Source organism: Littorina saxatilis, linkage group LG7, assembly GCF_037325665.1.
Source record: "Littorina saxatilis isolate snail1 linkage group LG7, US_GU_Lsax_2.0, whole genome shotgun sequence".
NCBI lineage: Eukaryota > Metazoa > Mollusca > Gastropoda > Littorinimorpha > Littorinidae > Littorina > Littorina saxatilis.
In genome coordinates, this window is record NC_090251.1 from 640,312 (window position 1) to 657,902 (window position 17,591).

Genomic DNA, 17,591 nt, shown 5'->3' on the forward strand with positions numbered 1-17,591 from the left:
GTTGTTATTGCTTTTGTAAAGCGCTTTGTGTGTTCGAAAGCGCTATAGAAATCACCATTATTATTATTATTATTATTATTATTATTATTATAATTCCAGGTTGCGAGGGCCGGGGGTTAGGGGAGGTAGGGGAGGGTTTTTTGTTCGGAACAAGTGGGCTCTGGCATTTCTGCAAGAGGGGGCCAGGAGGGGAAATTTGACCTTCGAGCGCTAGAATTCTGCAGTGTAGGGCCCTGTTCTCAGCCTGCAGTGTAGGGCCCTGTTCTCAGCCTGCAGTGTAGGGCCCTGTTCTCAGCCTGCAGTGTAGGGCCCTGTTCTCAGCCTGCAGTGTAGGGCCCTGTTCTCAGCCTGCAGTGTAGGGCCCTGTTCTCAGCCTGCAGTGTAGGGCCCTGTTCTCAGCCTGCAGTGTAGGGCCCTGTTCTCAGCCTGCAGTGTAGGGCCCTGTTCTCAGCCTGCAGTGTAGGGCCCTGTTCTCAGCCTGTAGGGCAGCGAAGCTGGCCCCAACAGAGGACATGATGTCGGACAGGACCGCATCAAACTGTGCGGTCGTAATCCAAGCCGCCGTTGTGTTGACCGTCTTGGAGGTTGTGTCGGACACATCTCTGGTCGTTGTGTTGACTGTCTCGGAAGTTGTGTCGGACACATCTCCCGTCGTTGTGTTGACTGTCTCGGAAGTTGTGTCGGACACATCTCCCGCCGTTGTGTTGACCGTCTCGGCGGTTGTGTCGGACACATCTCCCGTCGTTGTGTTGACTGTCTCGGAGGTTGTGTCGGACACATCCCCCGTGGTTGTGTTGACTGTCTCGGCGTTTGTGTCGGTCACATCTCTCGCCGTTGTGTTGACCGTCTCGGAGGTTGTGTCGGACACATCTCCCGTCGTTGTGTTGACCGTCTCGGAGGTTGTGTCGGACACATCTCCCGTCGTTGTGTTGACCGTCTCGGAGGTTGTGTCGGACACATCTCCCGTCGTAGTGTTGACCGTCTCGGAGGTTTTGTCGGACACATCTCCCGTCGTTGTGTTGATTGTCTCGGAGGTTGTGTCGGACACATCTCCCGCCGAAGTGTTGACCGTCTCGGAGATTGTGTCGGACACATCTCCCGTCGTAGTGTTGACCGTCTCGGAGATTGTGTCGGACACATCTCCCGCCGTAGTGTTGACCGTCTCGGAGGTTGTGTCGGACACATCTCCCGCCGAAGTGTTGACCGTCTCGGAGGTTGTGTCGGACACATCTCCCGCCGTTGTGTTGACCGTCTCGGAGGTTGTGTCGGACACATCTCCCGCCGTTGTGTTGACCGTCTCGGAGGTTGTGTCGGACACATCTCCCGCCGTTGTGTTGACCGTCTCGGAGGTTGTGTCGGACACATCTCCCGCCGTTGTGTTGACCGTCTCGGAGGTTGTGTCGGACACATCTCCCGCCGTTGTGTTGACCGTCTCGGAGGGTGTGGCCGCACTGTTGTCTGCTGCAGAGGGTGCAGCGCCCAACTCTCTACCCCGTACTCGTACTATATCTACAACTAACAAACAATCATACACATGTGGCAGTCATGAGACATGTCAGACTTGCAGGGTAACCCCCCAAAAAAGCAACCCATAAAACTGCTAACGAATTCTGCATCCCAAGTTATAATGGATTTTTTTGTGTAGCTTGCTTTATACAGTTTCGAATGTGAAGGCCAAAACTGATTTTTTTTTTATGAACTTTAATGTTCATATTTTTACCTGGTATGGATAGAAGGATGTCAATGTTTAATCGTGTATTATCAATCGTAAACATCCAAATCGTCAAGAATGGAGTTCATACTGCTCTATGTCAAACTTCATACTGTTCAATTGATGCCCAATTCTGGATTTTTGTATTTTTTTTTTGTATTTGCCAAGCACATCATCGTGGGGCTTTTAATCCATAACATGCATCCGTCTACAATGTATCTTCATTCATCCTTCAACATGTATAATAAATATGTAAATGGCAAGTATACAAAACATACAACATTAGGACCTAACCGACAGAAGTGACTTTTTATACTGTATGATGCACGATGTTTCATCTTTATATGCCCTTGAGGAATATCTTTTTGTAATCAAGTTGTGATGCAGGACTAAATAGTCAGTCGGCTAAGGACACGTTTTGGTTACTTTTTGGCGTCACGTTAGCAAACACATTTTTCTGATAGATTTTAACACCCCAACACTAAATCTAAAGTCGTGGGGCAATTATCCAAACCACCGGTGAGAAAAACGTTGGTTTGTGTGTATGTTTTCCTTCTTTGGCGTTACTATATTCTCGTTTAGAGGGTTGGGTTCATAAAACGGACATAAAACTTAAACCGCTTGACAGAAATTCTATAACTGTAAATCATTCGAAAGGGAAGGCATTCATTTACATACTTAAAATGACGTCATTATCTGTTTGTGCCTGTAGTTTTGACGTAATTCAGTAGGCTAAAAAAAATCATAATGAGGCAAGTAATCGGCTTTGATTTTCAGTGTAAAACATTTGAACAGTTCCAAGAAATGAAACATACACATGTTAAATTTAAAAGAATAAGTAAGGCAAATTAAAAAGAGCATCTTGATATCATTTGTAGGTTTAAACCTTTTGATTGTGTGTAGGCTAGTCAGTTTCAACGCCGTATATTCGGCTATACTGATTGTGTGTAGGCTAGTCAGTTTCAACGCCGTGTATTGGGCTATACTGATTGTGTGTAGGCTAGTCAGTTTCAACGCCGTGTATTGGGCTATACTGATTGTGTGTAGGCTAGTCAGTTTCAACGCCGTATATTGGGCTATACTGATTGTGTGTAGGCTAGTCAGTTTCAACGCCGTGTATTGGGCTATACTGATTGTGTGTAGGCTAGTCAGTTTCAACGCCGTATATTCGGCTATACTGATTGTGTGTAGGCTAGTCAGTTTCAACGCCGTATATTCGGCTATACTGATTGTGTGTAGGCTAGTCAGTTTCAACGCCGTATATTGGGCTATACTGATTGTGTGTAGGCTAGTCAGTTTCAACGCCGTGTATTGGGCTATACTGATTGTGTGTAGGCTAGTCAGTTTCAACGCCGTATATTCGGCTATACTGATTGTGTGTAGGCTAGTCAGTTTCAACGCCGTATATTCGGCTATACTGATTGTGTGTAGGCTAGTCAGTTTCAACGCCGTATATTCGGCTATACTGATTGTGTGTAGGCTAGTCAGTTTCAACGCCGTATATTCGGCTATACTGATTGTGTGTAGGCTAGTCAGTTTCAACGCCGTATATTCGGCTATACTGATTGTGTGTAGGCTAGTCAGTTTCAACGCCGTGTATTGGGCTATACTGATTGTGTGTAGGCTAGTCAGTTTCAACGCCGTGTATTCCGCTATACTGATTGTGTGTAGTTTCAACGCCGTATATTCGGCTATACTGATAGCGCGCTGACGCCAGGTGTAAACAAAGCGTTGTCGCCAACTTCACGGAAAGTGTCCCCCATTCAAAACAAAATGTGTCTCTTTGAAACTACGTACAGCTTAAATTCATAATTGTGGGAATGAGTAAGGTTTGTATTTAGTACATGTTTGTTTTTCAACGAGAAATATACACGTTAACGAACATACGAACCGATTTGCTGTAGATCTGTCCTCACTCAAGCATGTTCGCCCATGCAGTTTCATCCCATCTTACACGCCTCTTTGTCAATAAATAGCCTGACAAGCCAAACTATTATGTTCATTGATGTGTCCTGCGTTGAAATGTGAAATATCAACATTCAAAACGGTCTGTATTGTGCAAACATTCAAAAAGAGATGAAGCAGTCAAAATTGTGTGGTAGCGCACCGCCGCAACGTCTGAATCGGAAAAAATTGACTCCGCGCGTTGAAAACCATACAGCATCAACACATCCTACCTAGCCAACAATCGCTCGGCGGTACGGCAGCGTACGCTCGGTATAGCCTTGAATATACGGGGTGGTTCAAGGTAGAATCTGTTGGCAAACGTTATATTCCTTTCGCTCTGTCTTCGTTATATTTACTTTTTGTTGTTGAGGGTTGTATTTGTTGGACGCACAAGACTCGATTTCTTATACCTATAGCTTCTTTATGTACACACGCTTACCGCATGGAAACACCCCACGTGCTCTCCACAGAGAACGAGCATTTGTCAAACAATATATTTCGCATGGACGTACAGGTATAGATTGGAAGCCTTGTTATCACGTTAGAATTAATTAATTCTTTTTTTTCTTCTTTATTTTTAATCTAGAGAATAAAACTTATGGACAGCTTGTAAGACAAACATTGTTACAACACAAAATAATTCTTTTACCGTCGAGAAAAAGTCAGACAATTCAAACCTATGATAGTAGGGAGCCTGGTTGTAGAGCGTTTGGGTCGCGGAATTAAAGGTTTTGCATGGTTTAACATAAACACACGCACGTACGCACGCACGTACACGCACGCACACACACACACACACACACACACACACACACACGCACGCACGCACGCACCCACACACGCACCCACACACAGTTACACACACACAAACAGACACACACACAACAAACACACACACACAAACACACACACACACACAACAAACACACACACGTACGCACGCAGACATATAGACAGATAAACAGACAGACAGACTGATAGACAAACAGAGGGAGAGACAGACAGACGAACACACAGACAGACAGAGACAAACACACAGACAGAGACACACAGGCAGTGGTTCACTATTGTATGTGCAAGTTATTTTGTTAAACCACACGTTACGTTCACCACTGCGTGTTTTCTGTATTGCTTTTCTCTTTCAGTGCAGCTACCTCGCAGAGAGAGAGAGAGAGAGAGAGAGAGAGAGAGAGAGAGAGAGAGAGAGAGAGAGAGAGAGAGAGAGAGAGAGACACACACACACACACACACACACACACACACACACACACAGACACAGATAGACACAGGGAGACAGAGACAGAGACTGAGAGACAGAGAGAGAGAGAGAGAGAGAGAGAGAGAGACAGAGATAGACAGACAGACAGACAGAGACAGACAGACAGACTGATAGACAGACAGAGGGAGAGACAGAAAGACGAACACACAGACAGACAGAGACAAACACACAAACAGAGACACACAGACAGGCTTAAACATTGGTTCACTATTGTATGTGCAAGTTATTTTGTTAAACCACACGTTACGTTCACCACTGAGTGTGTAACCATGTAAAAAGTTACCATGATCTCTTTATATGTGTTTACTTGCATTGTAATCCTGGGGGGGGGGGGGGGGGGGGATAGAAATGTATGTAACGCGCAATACATGTATGCATTTAAACTGACTAAAATTGGAATTTTCATTTGAAGACTAGCATAGCAGTGTGACACGTGGTTTATTCGTTATTACCGTATTACAAAAAGAACAGGAGAACGGCACTGACGCAACCGGAAATAGAATTAATCAATGCTACCATCAATTTAGGAATCGATGCGATGTAAATTATCCTAAAACTGTCGTATGATCACGACATCGTTTAGCATTTAGGATCAAATGGTGCCAATGTGTCCACAATGCACTAAACACAGACAACAGTTATACGCTTTACGTACATGTAACTCTCCAATTGACATTTTCTGCCACTTGAATCAAATGACTTTCGAAGGAAAACTAACTCCAATATATAAATATTATGCATGAATTTTAATATTTACTTGCACTTTAAAAAAAAAGAAGCTTTTTCTACGATAAGGTGTTTACCCCCTAAATGTATAAGTCATCCGGTAGAAAAACCGGAAGTATCGTGTTCTAAGCATATGTATATGTTTAAAAAGTTAATTGTGTTAATGTAGAACATCCTGTCGATGTATATGTTTAGGTTTTGAATACTTTAGGGGACCGGGAAAAGCATAGCCAATATTCATTCATCTTCAACTAACACCCCTAATCTCAGGGCCCATTTTGTTAGTGGGGGTAGGGTTTCAATCAGTCAAAAATCACTTCATCCAATATTTTCTGCCATTTCAAATACATACACGTAATTGCAAAATGTCTTGAATTTTAAGATGCTTTAACTGAATATACCAAGAAAACCTGCACTTTTTGCAGAATGAGTTTTTTTCCATGATTTATGTTTAAAAATGTCAATTCTTACGGGAAAAAATGATAACTGTTGCCTCACCAGAGGGCACGCACCTACGACGAGAATCGTGTCTGCCAATTGAAATGCATATATTTTGAAATAAGGGGAATCATAACATATTTCACTGTAAAGTGTCTCAATTTAATACCTTCTGGGTTCATGGTGTATTTGGTTAAGTGAATTGCAGATAAGGCTTTTTGAAAATGACAGCTATACATATATTTTATTAAAACTGAAACTGGTGGAGTGAAAAACAGACATGTTCTGAAGAAGTCGTGCTAAAATCGTTTATGGGCTTGAACTTCACAGTTTGCGTGTTATCTTTTAAAGAAAACCCGTTTTCATCGCTAACATTGACCTAAATTACAAATACATATCGGTCGGTCATAGTCGCGTTTTGTTTAGAGAGGTAGTGTACAAAATGTCGTTTTGTACGTTTCAATTACATGTCCCTTATTTCAGTCATATATCAATCAATAAGTAAATGCGCATACTTTTATTAAACGTTACTTTCACTTTAAGATCGCTTCTAACATTTAGTATAATTTCTGACAAATGCACGCTATGTAATAATTTGATAACATTATTGACGTCATGTGGTAAAACCGGAAAGTTGAATTATTTTGCGATAGGAAAATCCTTTTACAATGATCACTTTCCTTTTATAACGAGGTGATCTTTAATGTTATGGGTAAAAATCTAACAGATTGAACCAAATTATCCTTTTTCAAGCCTGTGTATGTGTAAACTCTTTTTCACTTCGATTCGGTTCGGTTTTCGGAGTTGATTCAGAATCACCCATTATATAATGTATATGACTGTTGTTTTTCTCGGTAAATTAATAATTGTTGATGTTAAATCATTCTAGCTGTGAGAATAATCAATTTTCAAGATGTTTCTGATTGCAGTTTTAACCATGCGATCGGTTAGCTGTACCAGGGACCTATAGGTCTATAGCTATACCAGGGACCTATAGGTCTATAGCTATACCAGGGACCTATAGGTCTATAGCTATACCAGGGACCTATAGGTCTATAGCTATACCAGGGACCAGGGACCTATAGGTCTATAGCTATACCAGGGACCTATAGGTCAGTTAGCTATACCAGGGACCTATAGGTCAGTTAGCTATACCAGGGACCTATAGGTCAGTTAGCTATACCAGGGACCTATAGGTCTATGGCTATACATATCGATTGAGAAAATGGCATTTCCTGTTTTGTCGTCCGCATGTTATACAGATGTTGTTAAAAATAAAACTGTGTATACGAATTAGGCATTTTACTTGCTGTCTGATGGCAACAATCTTTAGCTTTCGTTTAAGGTATAATTTGCTTATATCCAAATGCAGTCAAGCGGTACATGACGTTTTTTTGTAACCTACCCCCTGCGTCAAGGCTGCATTTTTGCAGAATATGGGTTATGTTACGAAAACGCTTCTCATTCTTAGGTGGTTGGGTTTAGCCATTTGTCGTTTACCGAACTGTGGCTGCAAATAAAACGAACTTTCCAAAAAACATAATATCTAATGTGACCACCCAAAGTAACCCTCCCACTATAGCCAGCCAGGTGACTAAAAGGCGAATGTCTTTTTTGTAAAGACAGGCAACACAGTATTTGATTTGTTCTCGTTCTTGTTCTAGACCGTGCTGACGTCACGGTTCCAGACGAGAAGCACGTGCATGCCGTGTGCCCGGATGTAGCTGGCGATGTCTGATACCCGTCTTGTGTCCCTGAACTCTTCGCCACAACACCTCCTGTCCTCGTTTGTATCGCCTTCCATAAAGAGTTAGTGGGCCAAACATCTTCTGTCCTGTCTCCTCTGTATCGCCTTCCATCAAGTGGGCCAAACATCTTCTTGCCTATCTCAGCTGAGCTCTATGTCTGCTTTAAAGACAAGCATCGGCGTGCAGCACATCTAGCTCTAGTTCCTCGTGCTCTCTTGTTCCCCGTGCTCTCTAGTTCCTCGTGCTTCCCCGTGCTCTCTAGTTCCTCGTTATATGAGGCTCGGTCTCCTGGAGACGGATGTTCGGCTTTAAAAACCAGGCTTCACTCCGTTGTGTTTGTGTAACTGTGGCAGCCAGTAGCCTAGTGTTGCAACGTCATTCACTGACGCCAGCAATATCGTTTCGTGACGTCATCTGCTGTGCTCCATGATGTGAGTAGTGTATACAGGGCCGTCCTTTCTGGACTTTGGACATTTCTACCAGTGACGTCAGCAGTTTCCTTCGGAAAACGAAAAACGGAATACAGTTTCTGTCGGTGACGTCAGAGAGCCGGCTCAGTGGCTTAGCTGAGTGACGTCAGCATTGTGGAGTAATAACGCAAGCAGTACAGGGTGGTGACCAGGCAGCAGCCAGGAACAAACACGCCAGTTGCGTGTAGTAAGGAACTCTTGCACCACCCCCTTTCCCTCGCCAGTTACATGAAGAAATCCCAGATATGTGCAAATCACCCCGAAAAATAGCAAGATTCCAAAAATATAAACAGGGAAAAAAACCTGAGTTATCATGAATCTGAAAAAATTCTGGCAGTCGATCCATGGTCTGAACGTTTGACTCGAGAAAGCTCTACAAAGTGCGGTAAACCTGACTGCCTCTACACAGTGCGGTAAACCTGACTGCCTCTTGCTCTGCCTCACCCAACTTTTGACTCGAGAAAGCTCTACACAGTGCAGTAAACCTGACTGCCTCTTGCTCTGCCTCGCCCAACTTTTGACTCGAGAAAGCTCTACACAGTGCAGTAAACCTGACAGCCTCTTTCTCTGCCTCACCCAACTTTTGACTCGAGAAAGCTCTACACGGTGCAGTAAACCTGACTGCCTCTTGCTCTGCCTCACCCAACCTGTGACTCGAGAAAGCTCTACACAGTGCAGTAAACCTGACAGCCTCTTTCTCTGCCTCACCCAACCTGTGACTCGAGAAAGCTCTACACAGTGCAGTAAACCTGACTGCCTCTTGCTCTGCCTCGCCCAACTTTTGACTCGAGAAAGCTCTACACAGTGCAGTAAACCTGACTGCCTCTTGCTCTGCCTCACCCAACTTTTGACTCGAGAAAGCTCTACACGGTGCAGTAAACCTGACTGCCTCTTGCTCTGCCTCACCCAACCTGTGACTCGAGAAAGCTCTACACAGTGCAGTAAACCTGACAGCCTCTTGCTCTGCCTCACCCAACCTGTGACTCGAGAAAGCTCTACACAGTGCAGTAAACCTGACAGCCTCTTGCTCTGCCTCACCCAACCTGTGACTCGAGAAAGCTCTACACAGTGCAGTAAACCTGACAGCCTCTTGCTCTGCCTCACCCAACTTTTGACTCGAGAAAGCTCTACACAGTGCAGTAAACCTGACAGCCTCTTTCTCTGCCTCACCCAACCTGTGACTCGAGAAAGCTCTACACAGTGCAGTAAACCTGACAGCCTCTTTCTCTGCCTCACCCAACCTGTGACTCGAGAAAGCTCTACACAGTGCAGTAAACCTGACAGCCTCTTGCTCTGCCTCACCCAACCTGTGACTCGAGAAAGCTCTACACAGTGCAGTAAACCTGACAGCCTCTTGCTCTGCCTCACCCAACCTGTGACTCGAGAAAGCTCTACACAGTGCAGTAAACCTGACAGCCTCTTGCTCTGCCTCACCCAACCTGTGACTCGAGAAAGCTCTACACAGTGCAGTAAACCTGACAGCCTCTTGCTCTGCCTCACCCAACTTTTGACTCGAGAAAGCTCTACACAGTGCAGTAAACCTGACAGCCTCTTTCTCTGCCTCACCCAACCTGTGACTCGAGAAAGCTCTACACAGTGCAGTAAACCTGACAGCCTCTTGCTCTGCCTCACCCAACCTGTGACTCGAGAAAGCTCTACACAGTGCAGTAAACCTGACAGCCTCTTGCTCTGCCTCACCCAACCTGTGACTCGAGAAAGCTCTACACAGTGCAGTAAACCTGACAGCCTCTTTCTCTGCCTCACCCAACCTGTGACTCGAGAAAGCTCTACACAGTGCAGTAAACCTGACAGCCTCTTGCTCTGCCTCACCCAACCTGTGACTCGAGAAAGCTCTACACAGTGCAGTAAACCTGACAGCCTCTTTCTCTGCCTCACCCAACCTGTGACTCGAGAAAGCTCTACACAGTGCAGTAAACCTGACAGCCTCTTGCTCTGCCTCACCCAACCTGTGACTCGAGAAAGCTCTACACAGTGCAGTAAACCTGACAGCCTCTTTCTCTGCCTCACCCAACCTGTGACTCGAGAAAGCTCTACACAGTGCAGTAAACCTGACTGCCTCTTGCTCTGCCTCGCCCAACTTTTGACTCGAGAAAGCTCTACACAGTGCAGTAAACCTGACTGCCTCTTGCTCTGCCTCACCCAACTTTTGACTCGAGAAAGCTCTACACAGTGCAGTAAACCTGACAGCCTCTTGCTCTGCCTCACCCAACCTGTGACTCGAGAAAGCTCTACACAGTGCAGTAAACCTGACAGCCTCTTGCTCTGCCTCACCCAACCTGTGACTCGAGAAAGCTCTACACAGTGCAGTAAACCTGACAGCCTCTTTCTCTGCCTCACCCAACCTGTGACTCGAGAAAGCTCTACACAGTGCAGTAAACCTGACAGCCTCTTGCTCTGCCTCACCCAACTTTTGACTCGAGAAAGCTCTACACAGTGCAGTAAACCTGACAGCCTCTTTCTCTGCCTCACCCAACTTTTGACTCGAGAAAGCTCTACACGGTGCAGTAAACCTGACTGCCTCTTGCTCTGCCTCACCCAACCTGTGACTCGAGAAAGCTCTACACAGTGCAGTAAACCTGACAGCCTCTTTCTCTGCCTCACCCAACTTTTGACTCGAGAAAGCTCTACACAGTGCAGTAAACCTGACAGCCTCTTTCTCTGCCTCACCCAACCTGTGACTCGAGAAAGCTCTACACAGTGCAGTAAACCTGACAGCCTCTTGCTCTGCCTCACCCAACTTTTGACTCGAGAAAGCTCTACACAGTGCAGTAAACCTGACAGCCTCTTTCTCTGCCTCACCCAACTTTGGTCCACGGGAATTGAAGAGTAGGTAAAGATGTGACTTAGATTTGGCGAAGGAAGCAACCCTTTTTATCAAATTGTTGTGGTGGTGGTGAGACAATCCCGGGATTACCAAAAGGGATCAACAGCCCACCAAGCCCACACGAACATTGACCGACGTTAGCAGAGAGCGTATGACGCGCTGGTTGCAGCCACGGACTGAGTTTGTGTCCCCCACCGCGGAGAGGTTGATCCTCCGAGTTGTGTTCCCTAAGCGGAGAGGTTGATCCTCCGAGTTGTGTTCCCTAAGCGGAGAGGTTGATCCTCCGAGTTGTGTTCCCTAAGCGGAGAGGTTGATCCTCCGAGTTGTGTTCCCTAAGCGGAGAGGTTGATCCTCCGAGTTGTGTTCCCTAAGCGGAGAGGTTGATCCTCCGAGTTGTGTTCCCTAAGCGGAGAGGTTGATCCTCCGAGTTGTGTAACCCCTGAGTTGACCAGCGCCTGATACTCCGTGCTGTGTGTGCCCTGTGCTGAATACTGTGTGCCCTGTGCTGACATACTGTGTGCCCTGTGCTGACATACTGTGTGCCCTGTGCTGACATACTGTGTGCCCTGTGCTGAATACTATGTGTGCCCTGTGCTGCATATTGTGTGTGCCCTGTCCTGAATACTGTGTGTGCCCTGTGCTGACATACTGTGTGCCCTGTGCTGACATACGGTGTGCCCTGTGCTGACATACTGTGTGTGCCCTGTGCTGACATACTGTGTGCCCTGTGCTGACATACTGTGTACCCTGTGCTGACATACTGTGTGCCCTGTGCTGACATACGGTGTGCCCTGTGCTGACATACTGTGTGTGCCCTGTGCTGACATACTGTGTGTGCCCTGTGCTGACATACTGTGTGCCCTGTGCTGAATACTGTGTGCCCTGTGCTGCATATTGTGTGTGCCCTATGCTGACATACTGTGTGCCCTGTGCTGACATACTGTGTGTGCCCTGTGCTGACATACTGTGTGCCCTGTGCTGAATACTGTGTGCCCTGTGCTGCATATTGTGTGTGCCCTGGATCATAGCCTGGATGTAGCCGTTGTGCGGGATAGCAGAGAGTGCTGATCAGTCAGTCAAGGGATACTTCTGTTCCTTGAAGGTAAGTCCAACAATGTCACGTGTTCTCACTCACTGTAAGAATAAGAATAAGAATAAGAATACTTTATTATCTCATAGAGAAATTCGGGCGGGGTACATAACAATAATACAAACAAGACATTGATTTTACATAAGACATATAGCACTATATAACAGGGTAGGTTATCAAAACACCTCCCACATACCTCTCTGGACATTCCTTGCATTGTGCTTACGCATTCAGACATGAACACATCCATGTCTCAATTACACATCGCACACATGGACATTCTTATACGCTCAACTTACCCATTCACACATGGACATTCGACTACGCTCCACTTACACATTCTTATACACTCCACTTACACATTCACATATGGGCATTCTTATATGCTCCACTTACACATTCCACATGGACATTCGACTACGCCCACTTACACATTCACACATGGACATCTTTAAAGCACTGCGCTTACATATTCTCGCACACCTACGCGTATAACGAACTATGGCTAAACATCATTGCAAAATATCTTAGCATACAATATATCGCAGAAAATATACGGACGTACATAAAACCAATACATACATGCACATTACTACTGATTGCACTGGCAGAAGAGGGGCTGAGTCGGGTATGTGGATGTGTTTACATGTTGCCAAGGGTGATGGATTTGGGGATGAAGCTGTTTTGCAGCCTGAGTGTCCTAGCTTTGTGCGTGCGAAGTCTACGGCCAGAGGGAAGAAGTTCATAGAGGGCGGGACCTAGTGTATGAGAGGGAGGGGGGGGGGCAGGCGGGGGTCTGGGTAATTAACCCCCTCCCCCCCCCTCCATAGCTGCTGTTGAAATTTAGCATTTCAAAGGTTAAGGGGTATTTTGGGTCTAAACTTGACTGGTCGCTGGTGTACTCACAGCGAGTCCAAGGAAACGTGCAAGGTGATGGTGACACTTGACTGGTCGCTGGTCACTCACAGCGAGTCCAATGAAACGTGCAAGGTGATGGTGACACTTGACTGGTCGCTGGTCACTCACAGCGTGTCCAATGAAACGTGCAAGGTGATGGTGACACTTGCCTGCATGGAACTCTTCCAGGGCTTGTTATGTGATCATTATTATTTGACATGTACAACGTTGTATACAATGATTTGTGTGACGTATTATTGGTAACGTCTTTAATGTAAGTGGACACATGTGATGTGATCATTATTATATGTATTTGACATACAACGTTTTATACAATGATATGTGTGACGTATTATTGGTAACGTCTGTACAGCAACTGGGCATGTGATGTTTTCAAAACGTTATCTTATACCATGTTTTTTAATGATGTACATGAGGTGGAGCGATACGATATTTGTGAGGTGGTACAAAGTATTACGTTTAGACTCGTTAGGAGGGAGAGGATGCGTGCTGTGTGTGTCGTGGCGAGGACTGCGTGAGACTGTTCAATCCGCAGAGAGCTGAGAGTCTTTCTACAATCGACATTGGCCCCGGGCCGGGCCCCGCTCTTTGCGCCATGCGATCAAAACAGATTTCATCTGTGAAAGCGACGTCGGTCCAAGAAGCTTTCATTCTGCTAAGTGATCCGCTTTTCTGTTTGCCCCGCCGCTCAGAACTGTTCATGTATATATATTTTGTGCTTCCGGAAAAACATTGAGTTTCTCATTATGGTGAGATTTGTGTCTGTAAAATTCTCTTGAAAAGCTTCAGACAGGTTTTGCATGACTGGGTGTTATTGATTTCTGCTTTGTCTCTGCCTGACTGCCTCCTCCCCCTCCCCCTCCCCTCCCCCGTCCCATTCCTATTCTTGTCTTCTGTGATGTTTGAACCGTTGACAACGCTCAGCACACTCGTGCAATCATCTTTAGTCTGAAAACATCTAAAATCAATTAAAATAGAACCGCCTGCGGCAAGCTTTTTGTCAGCATGTTGAGCTGAGTATTGCAACTTGATGGATTTCCCGACAAGTAAATGAAACCCAGGGACTGTTAAGAGGTGGGTAGAGACAAATGTTGTACTTGTTTTATTCTAACATATATGGATTAATGCCCAGACACATTCATTTTTTAGGTTCACTTTTGTTTGAACTAGCCTCTGAACAGTACTGTAGTACTAAGCAGTACTCGTTTCATACTGTTGTACTCTGTAGCAATGTAGTACTAAGCAGTACTCGTTTCATACTGTTGTACTCTGTAGCAATGTAGTACTAAGCAGTACTCGCTTCATACAGTTGTACTCTGTAGCAATGTAGTACTAAGCAGGGCCAGACCAAGTTCGTTTGAGGGGGGGGGGGGGGGTTCCAACTGAAGGCAGGGGTCCAAAGTCCACACTTTTTTTTCTCTGAGAGGTACATTGGATGGCCAGGGGGGGGGGGGGGGGGGGTTCCGGAACCCCAGGAACCCCCCCCCCCCCCAGATCCGGCCCTGCTAAGCAGTTTTTTGTTTGTTTGTTTGTTCGTTCATGGGCTGAAACTCCCACGGCTTTTACGTGTATGACCGTTTTTACCCCGCCATTTAGGCAGCCATACGCCGGTTTCGGAGGAACACATTAAGCAGTAATCGCTTCATGCTGTTGTACTCTGTAGCAATGTAGTACTAAGCAGTACTCGTTTCATACTGCTGTACTCTGTAGCAATGTAGTACTAAGCAGTACTCGTTTCATACTGTTGTACTCTGTAGCAATGTCGTACTAAGCAGTACTCGCTTCATACTGCTGTACTCTGTAGCAATGTAGTACTAAGCAGTAATCACTTCATACTGCTGTACTCTGTAGCACTGTCGTACTAAGCAGTACTCGTTTCATACTGCTGTACTCTGTAGCAATGTAGTACTAAGCAGTACTCGTTTGTACGATGTTGTAGAGCTTGTTCCTGTTGTACGATGTTGTAGAGCTTGTTCCTGCTGTACGATGTTGTAGAGCTTGTTCCTGCTGTACGATGTTGTAGAGCTTGTTCCTGCTGTACGATGTTGTAGAGCTTGTTCCTGCTGTACGATTGCAGTGCGACGACAGAGAAGCAGTGTGCGTGTGTGAGGGGGGTGTGTGACAAGAAGTGTGTGTGTGTGTGTGTGTGGGGGGGAGAATGACAAGCAGTGTGTGTGTGTGTGTGGGGGGGAAGAATGACAAGCAGTGTGTGTGTGTGTGTGGGGGGAGAATGACAAGCAGTGTGTGTGTGTGTGGGGGGAGAATGACAAGCAGTGTGTGTGTGTGTGGGGGGGAGAATGACAAGCAGTGTGTGTGTGTGTGGGGGGAGAATGACAAGCAGTGTGTGTGTGTGGGGGGGGAGAATGACAAGCAGTGTGTGTGTGTGTGGGGGGGAGAATGACAAGCAGTGTGTGTGTGTGTGGGGGGGAGAATGACAAGCAGTGTGTGTGTGTGTGGGGGGAGAATGACAAGCAGTGTGTGTGTGTGTGGGGGGAGAATGACAAGCAGTGTGTGTGTGTGTGTGGGGGGAGAATGACAAGCAGTGTGTGTGTGTGGGGGGGGAAGAATGACAAGCAGTGTGTGTGTGTGTGTGGGGGGAGAATGACAAGCAGTGTGTGTGTGTGTGGGGGGAGAATGACAAGCAGTGTGTGTGTGTGTGGGGGGGGGAGAATGACAAGCAGTGTGTGTGTGTGTGGGGGGGAGAATGACAAGCAGTGTGTGTGTGTGTGGGGGGGAAGAATGACAAGCAGTGTGTGTGTGTGGGGGGGGAAGAATGACAAGCAGTGTGTGTGTGTGGGGGGGGGGAGAATGACAAGCAGTGTGTGTGTGTGTGTGGGGGGGGGAGAATGACAAGCAGTGTGTGTGTGTGTGTGGGGGGGAGAATGACAAGCAGTGTGTGTGTATGTGTGGGGGGGAGAATGACAAGCAGTGTGTGTGTGTGTGTGTGTGACAGGGGGGGGGGGGGGGTGAAAGGGGCGATCACGCGTGGAACTTAACGTTTTGATCAACAGCGGTATTGCGTGTTGATCGAAGAACAAGACCTCTCCCCGCTATGGAGACGGGTGGTGGGTGGTGGGGGGGTGGGGCTACAGTCTGATAATCTATATTGCTACATTCCCCAGTCGGCAGCTAACTTGCCGATAAAACGTATTTTTCTCTCGCGCAAGACAGAGACAGAGAGAGAGAGGGAGAGAGAAAGAGAGAGAGAGAGAGAGAGAGAGAAAAATAGAGAATGAGAGAGAGAGAGAGAGAAAATAGAGAATGAGAGAAAGACAGAGAGAGAAAGAGAGGAAGAGGGAGAAAGAGAGAGAAGAGAGAGAGAGAGAGAGAGAGAGAGAGAGAGAGAGAGAGAGAGAGAGAGAGAGAGAGAGAGAGAGAGAGAGAGACGCAGACGCAGACGCAGACGCAGATAATTTATTCAATAGGCCATAGCCCCTTATGAAGGAGTGTGAACAAATGGTTAACGTTGCAAATAATTGAACTCATCAGGTGTAAAAAAGGTACAACATCATAATCGCACAACACTACAGGTTAAAACATACATTACACGGTATTTAACTAAGAGGTTACAACATCTCTTAATTTAAAGGCTTTATACAAATACAAGGATACATTTCTAACAACAGTTTCTTGAGGTGAAGCCAGGAGCAAGCTGAGTCTAAAAGTGCTTGGGTTTTTATAATATTTAAATGGGATAAAATTTTCTCTTAATCTGTTTAAGTATGGACAACACAAAACAAAATGGACTTCATCTTCTTGCTTTACTTTACAAAGGGGACACATCAACTGATCGGCATCATGCTGTTTATATCGGTTAGCATGCACATTTATTTCTGAAATACCGAATCGAAACCTAGTCATAATAAACTTTAGATTTCTATCCACATTCAACAAAAGGTAGGGTTTAATGTCATGTACCGTACAAAATGTCCGATAAACAACAAATCTATCACTATTTTGAATATGATAATCCCACTCTTGTCATCTGCAATCGACCAACCTTTCCCTAAAAACACGCAAAAACTCTTTTTCATTAACAACGCCCTGATTCAACCACACAAAACCAAAACCGTACTCATACAATTTACAACGGACACTTGAGGCCCAGTTCTTTTTACCACTCTCATCCATTTTATACAACATATCATATGATTTACGAGGAAGTCTGTGCGCCTCCATCTTTAACAATTTCATCCAGTAGCTAACGCATCTTAAAATAGAATTCAAATATATCGGATATCTGTTTGTCTCGCCATATACCAGGTCATTAGGTGTTCGCATACGAACTCCTAAGAACTTCTTCAATGCAAATAAATGGACTTTTTCACACTGCAGAGCAGCTTTATCCAATCCCCATATCTCAGCACCATACTGTACTATTGGTTGATCTTGGGAATCAAACAACTTCAAAAAAACATT

The 17,591-nt window shown here is 45.6% G+C and overlaps 1 protein-coding gene across 1 annotated transcript in view; it reads right to left on the reverse strand.

The window, feature by feature from the left end:
• Positions 1-421: 421 nt before the first annotated feature.
• Positions 422-17,591, reverse strand: part of LOC138972015 (mucin-21-like) — a 39,652-nt gene continuing 22,482 nt past the window's right edge. The window contains exons 2-3 of the mRNA XM_070344857.1: positions 1,340-1,515; positions 422-1,252 (exon numbers count right to left, since the gene is read on the reverse strand). Coding sequence (XP_070200958.1) covers positions 422-1,252; positions 1,340-1,515 — 1,007 coding nt within the window. The remainder of the gene's footprint in view (positions 1,253-1,339; positions 1,516-17,591) is intronic.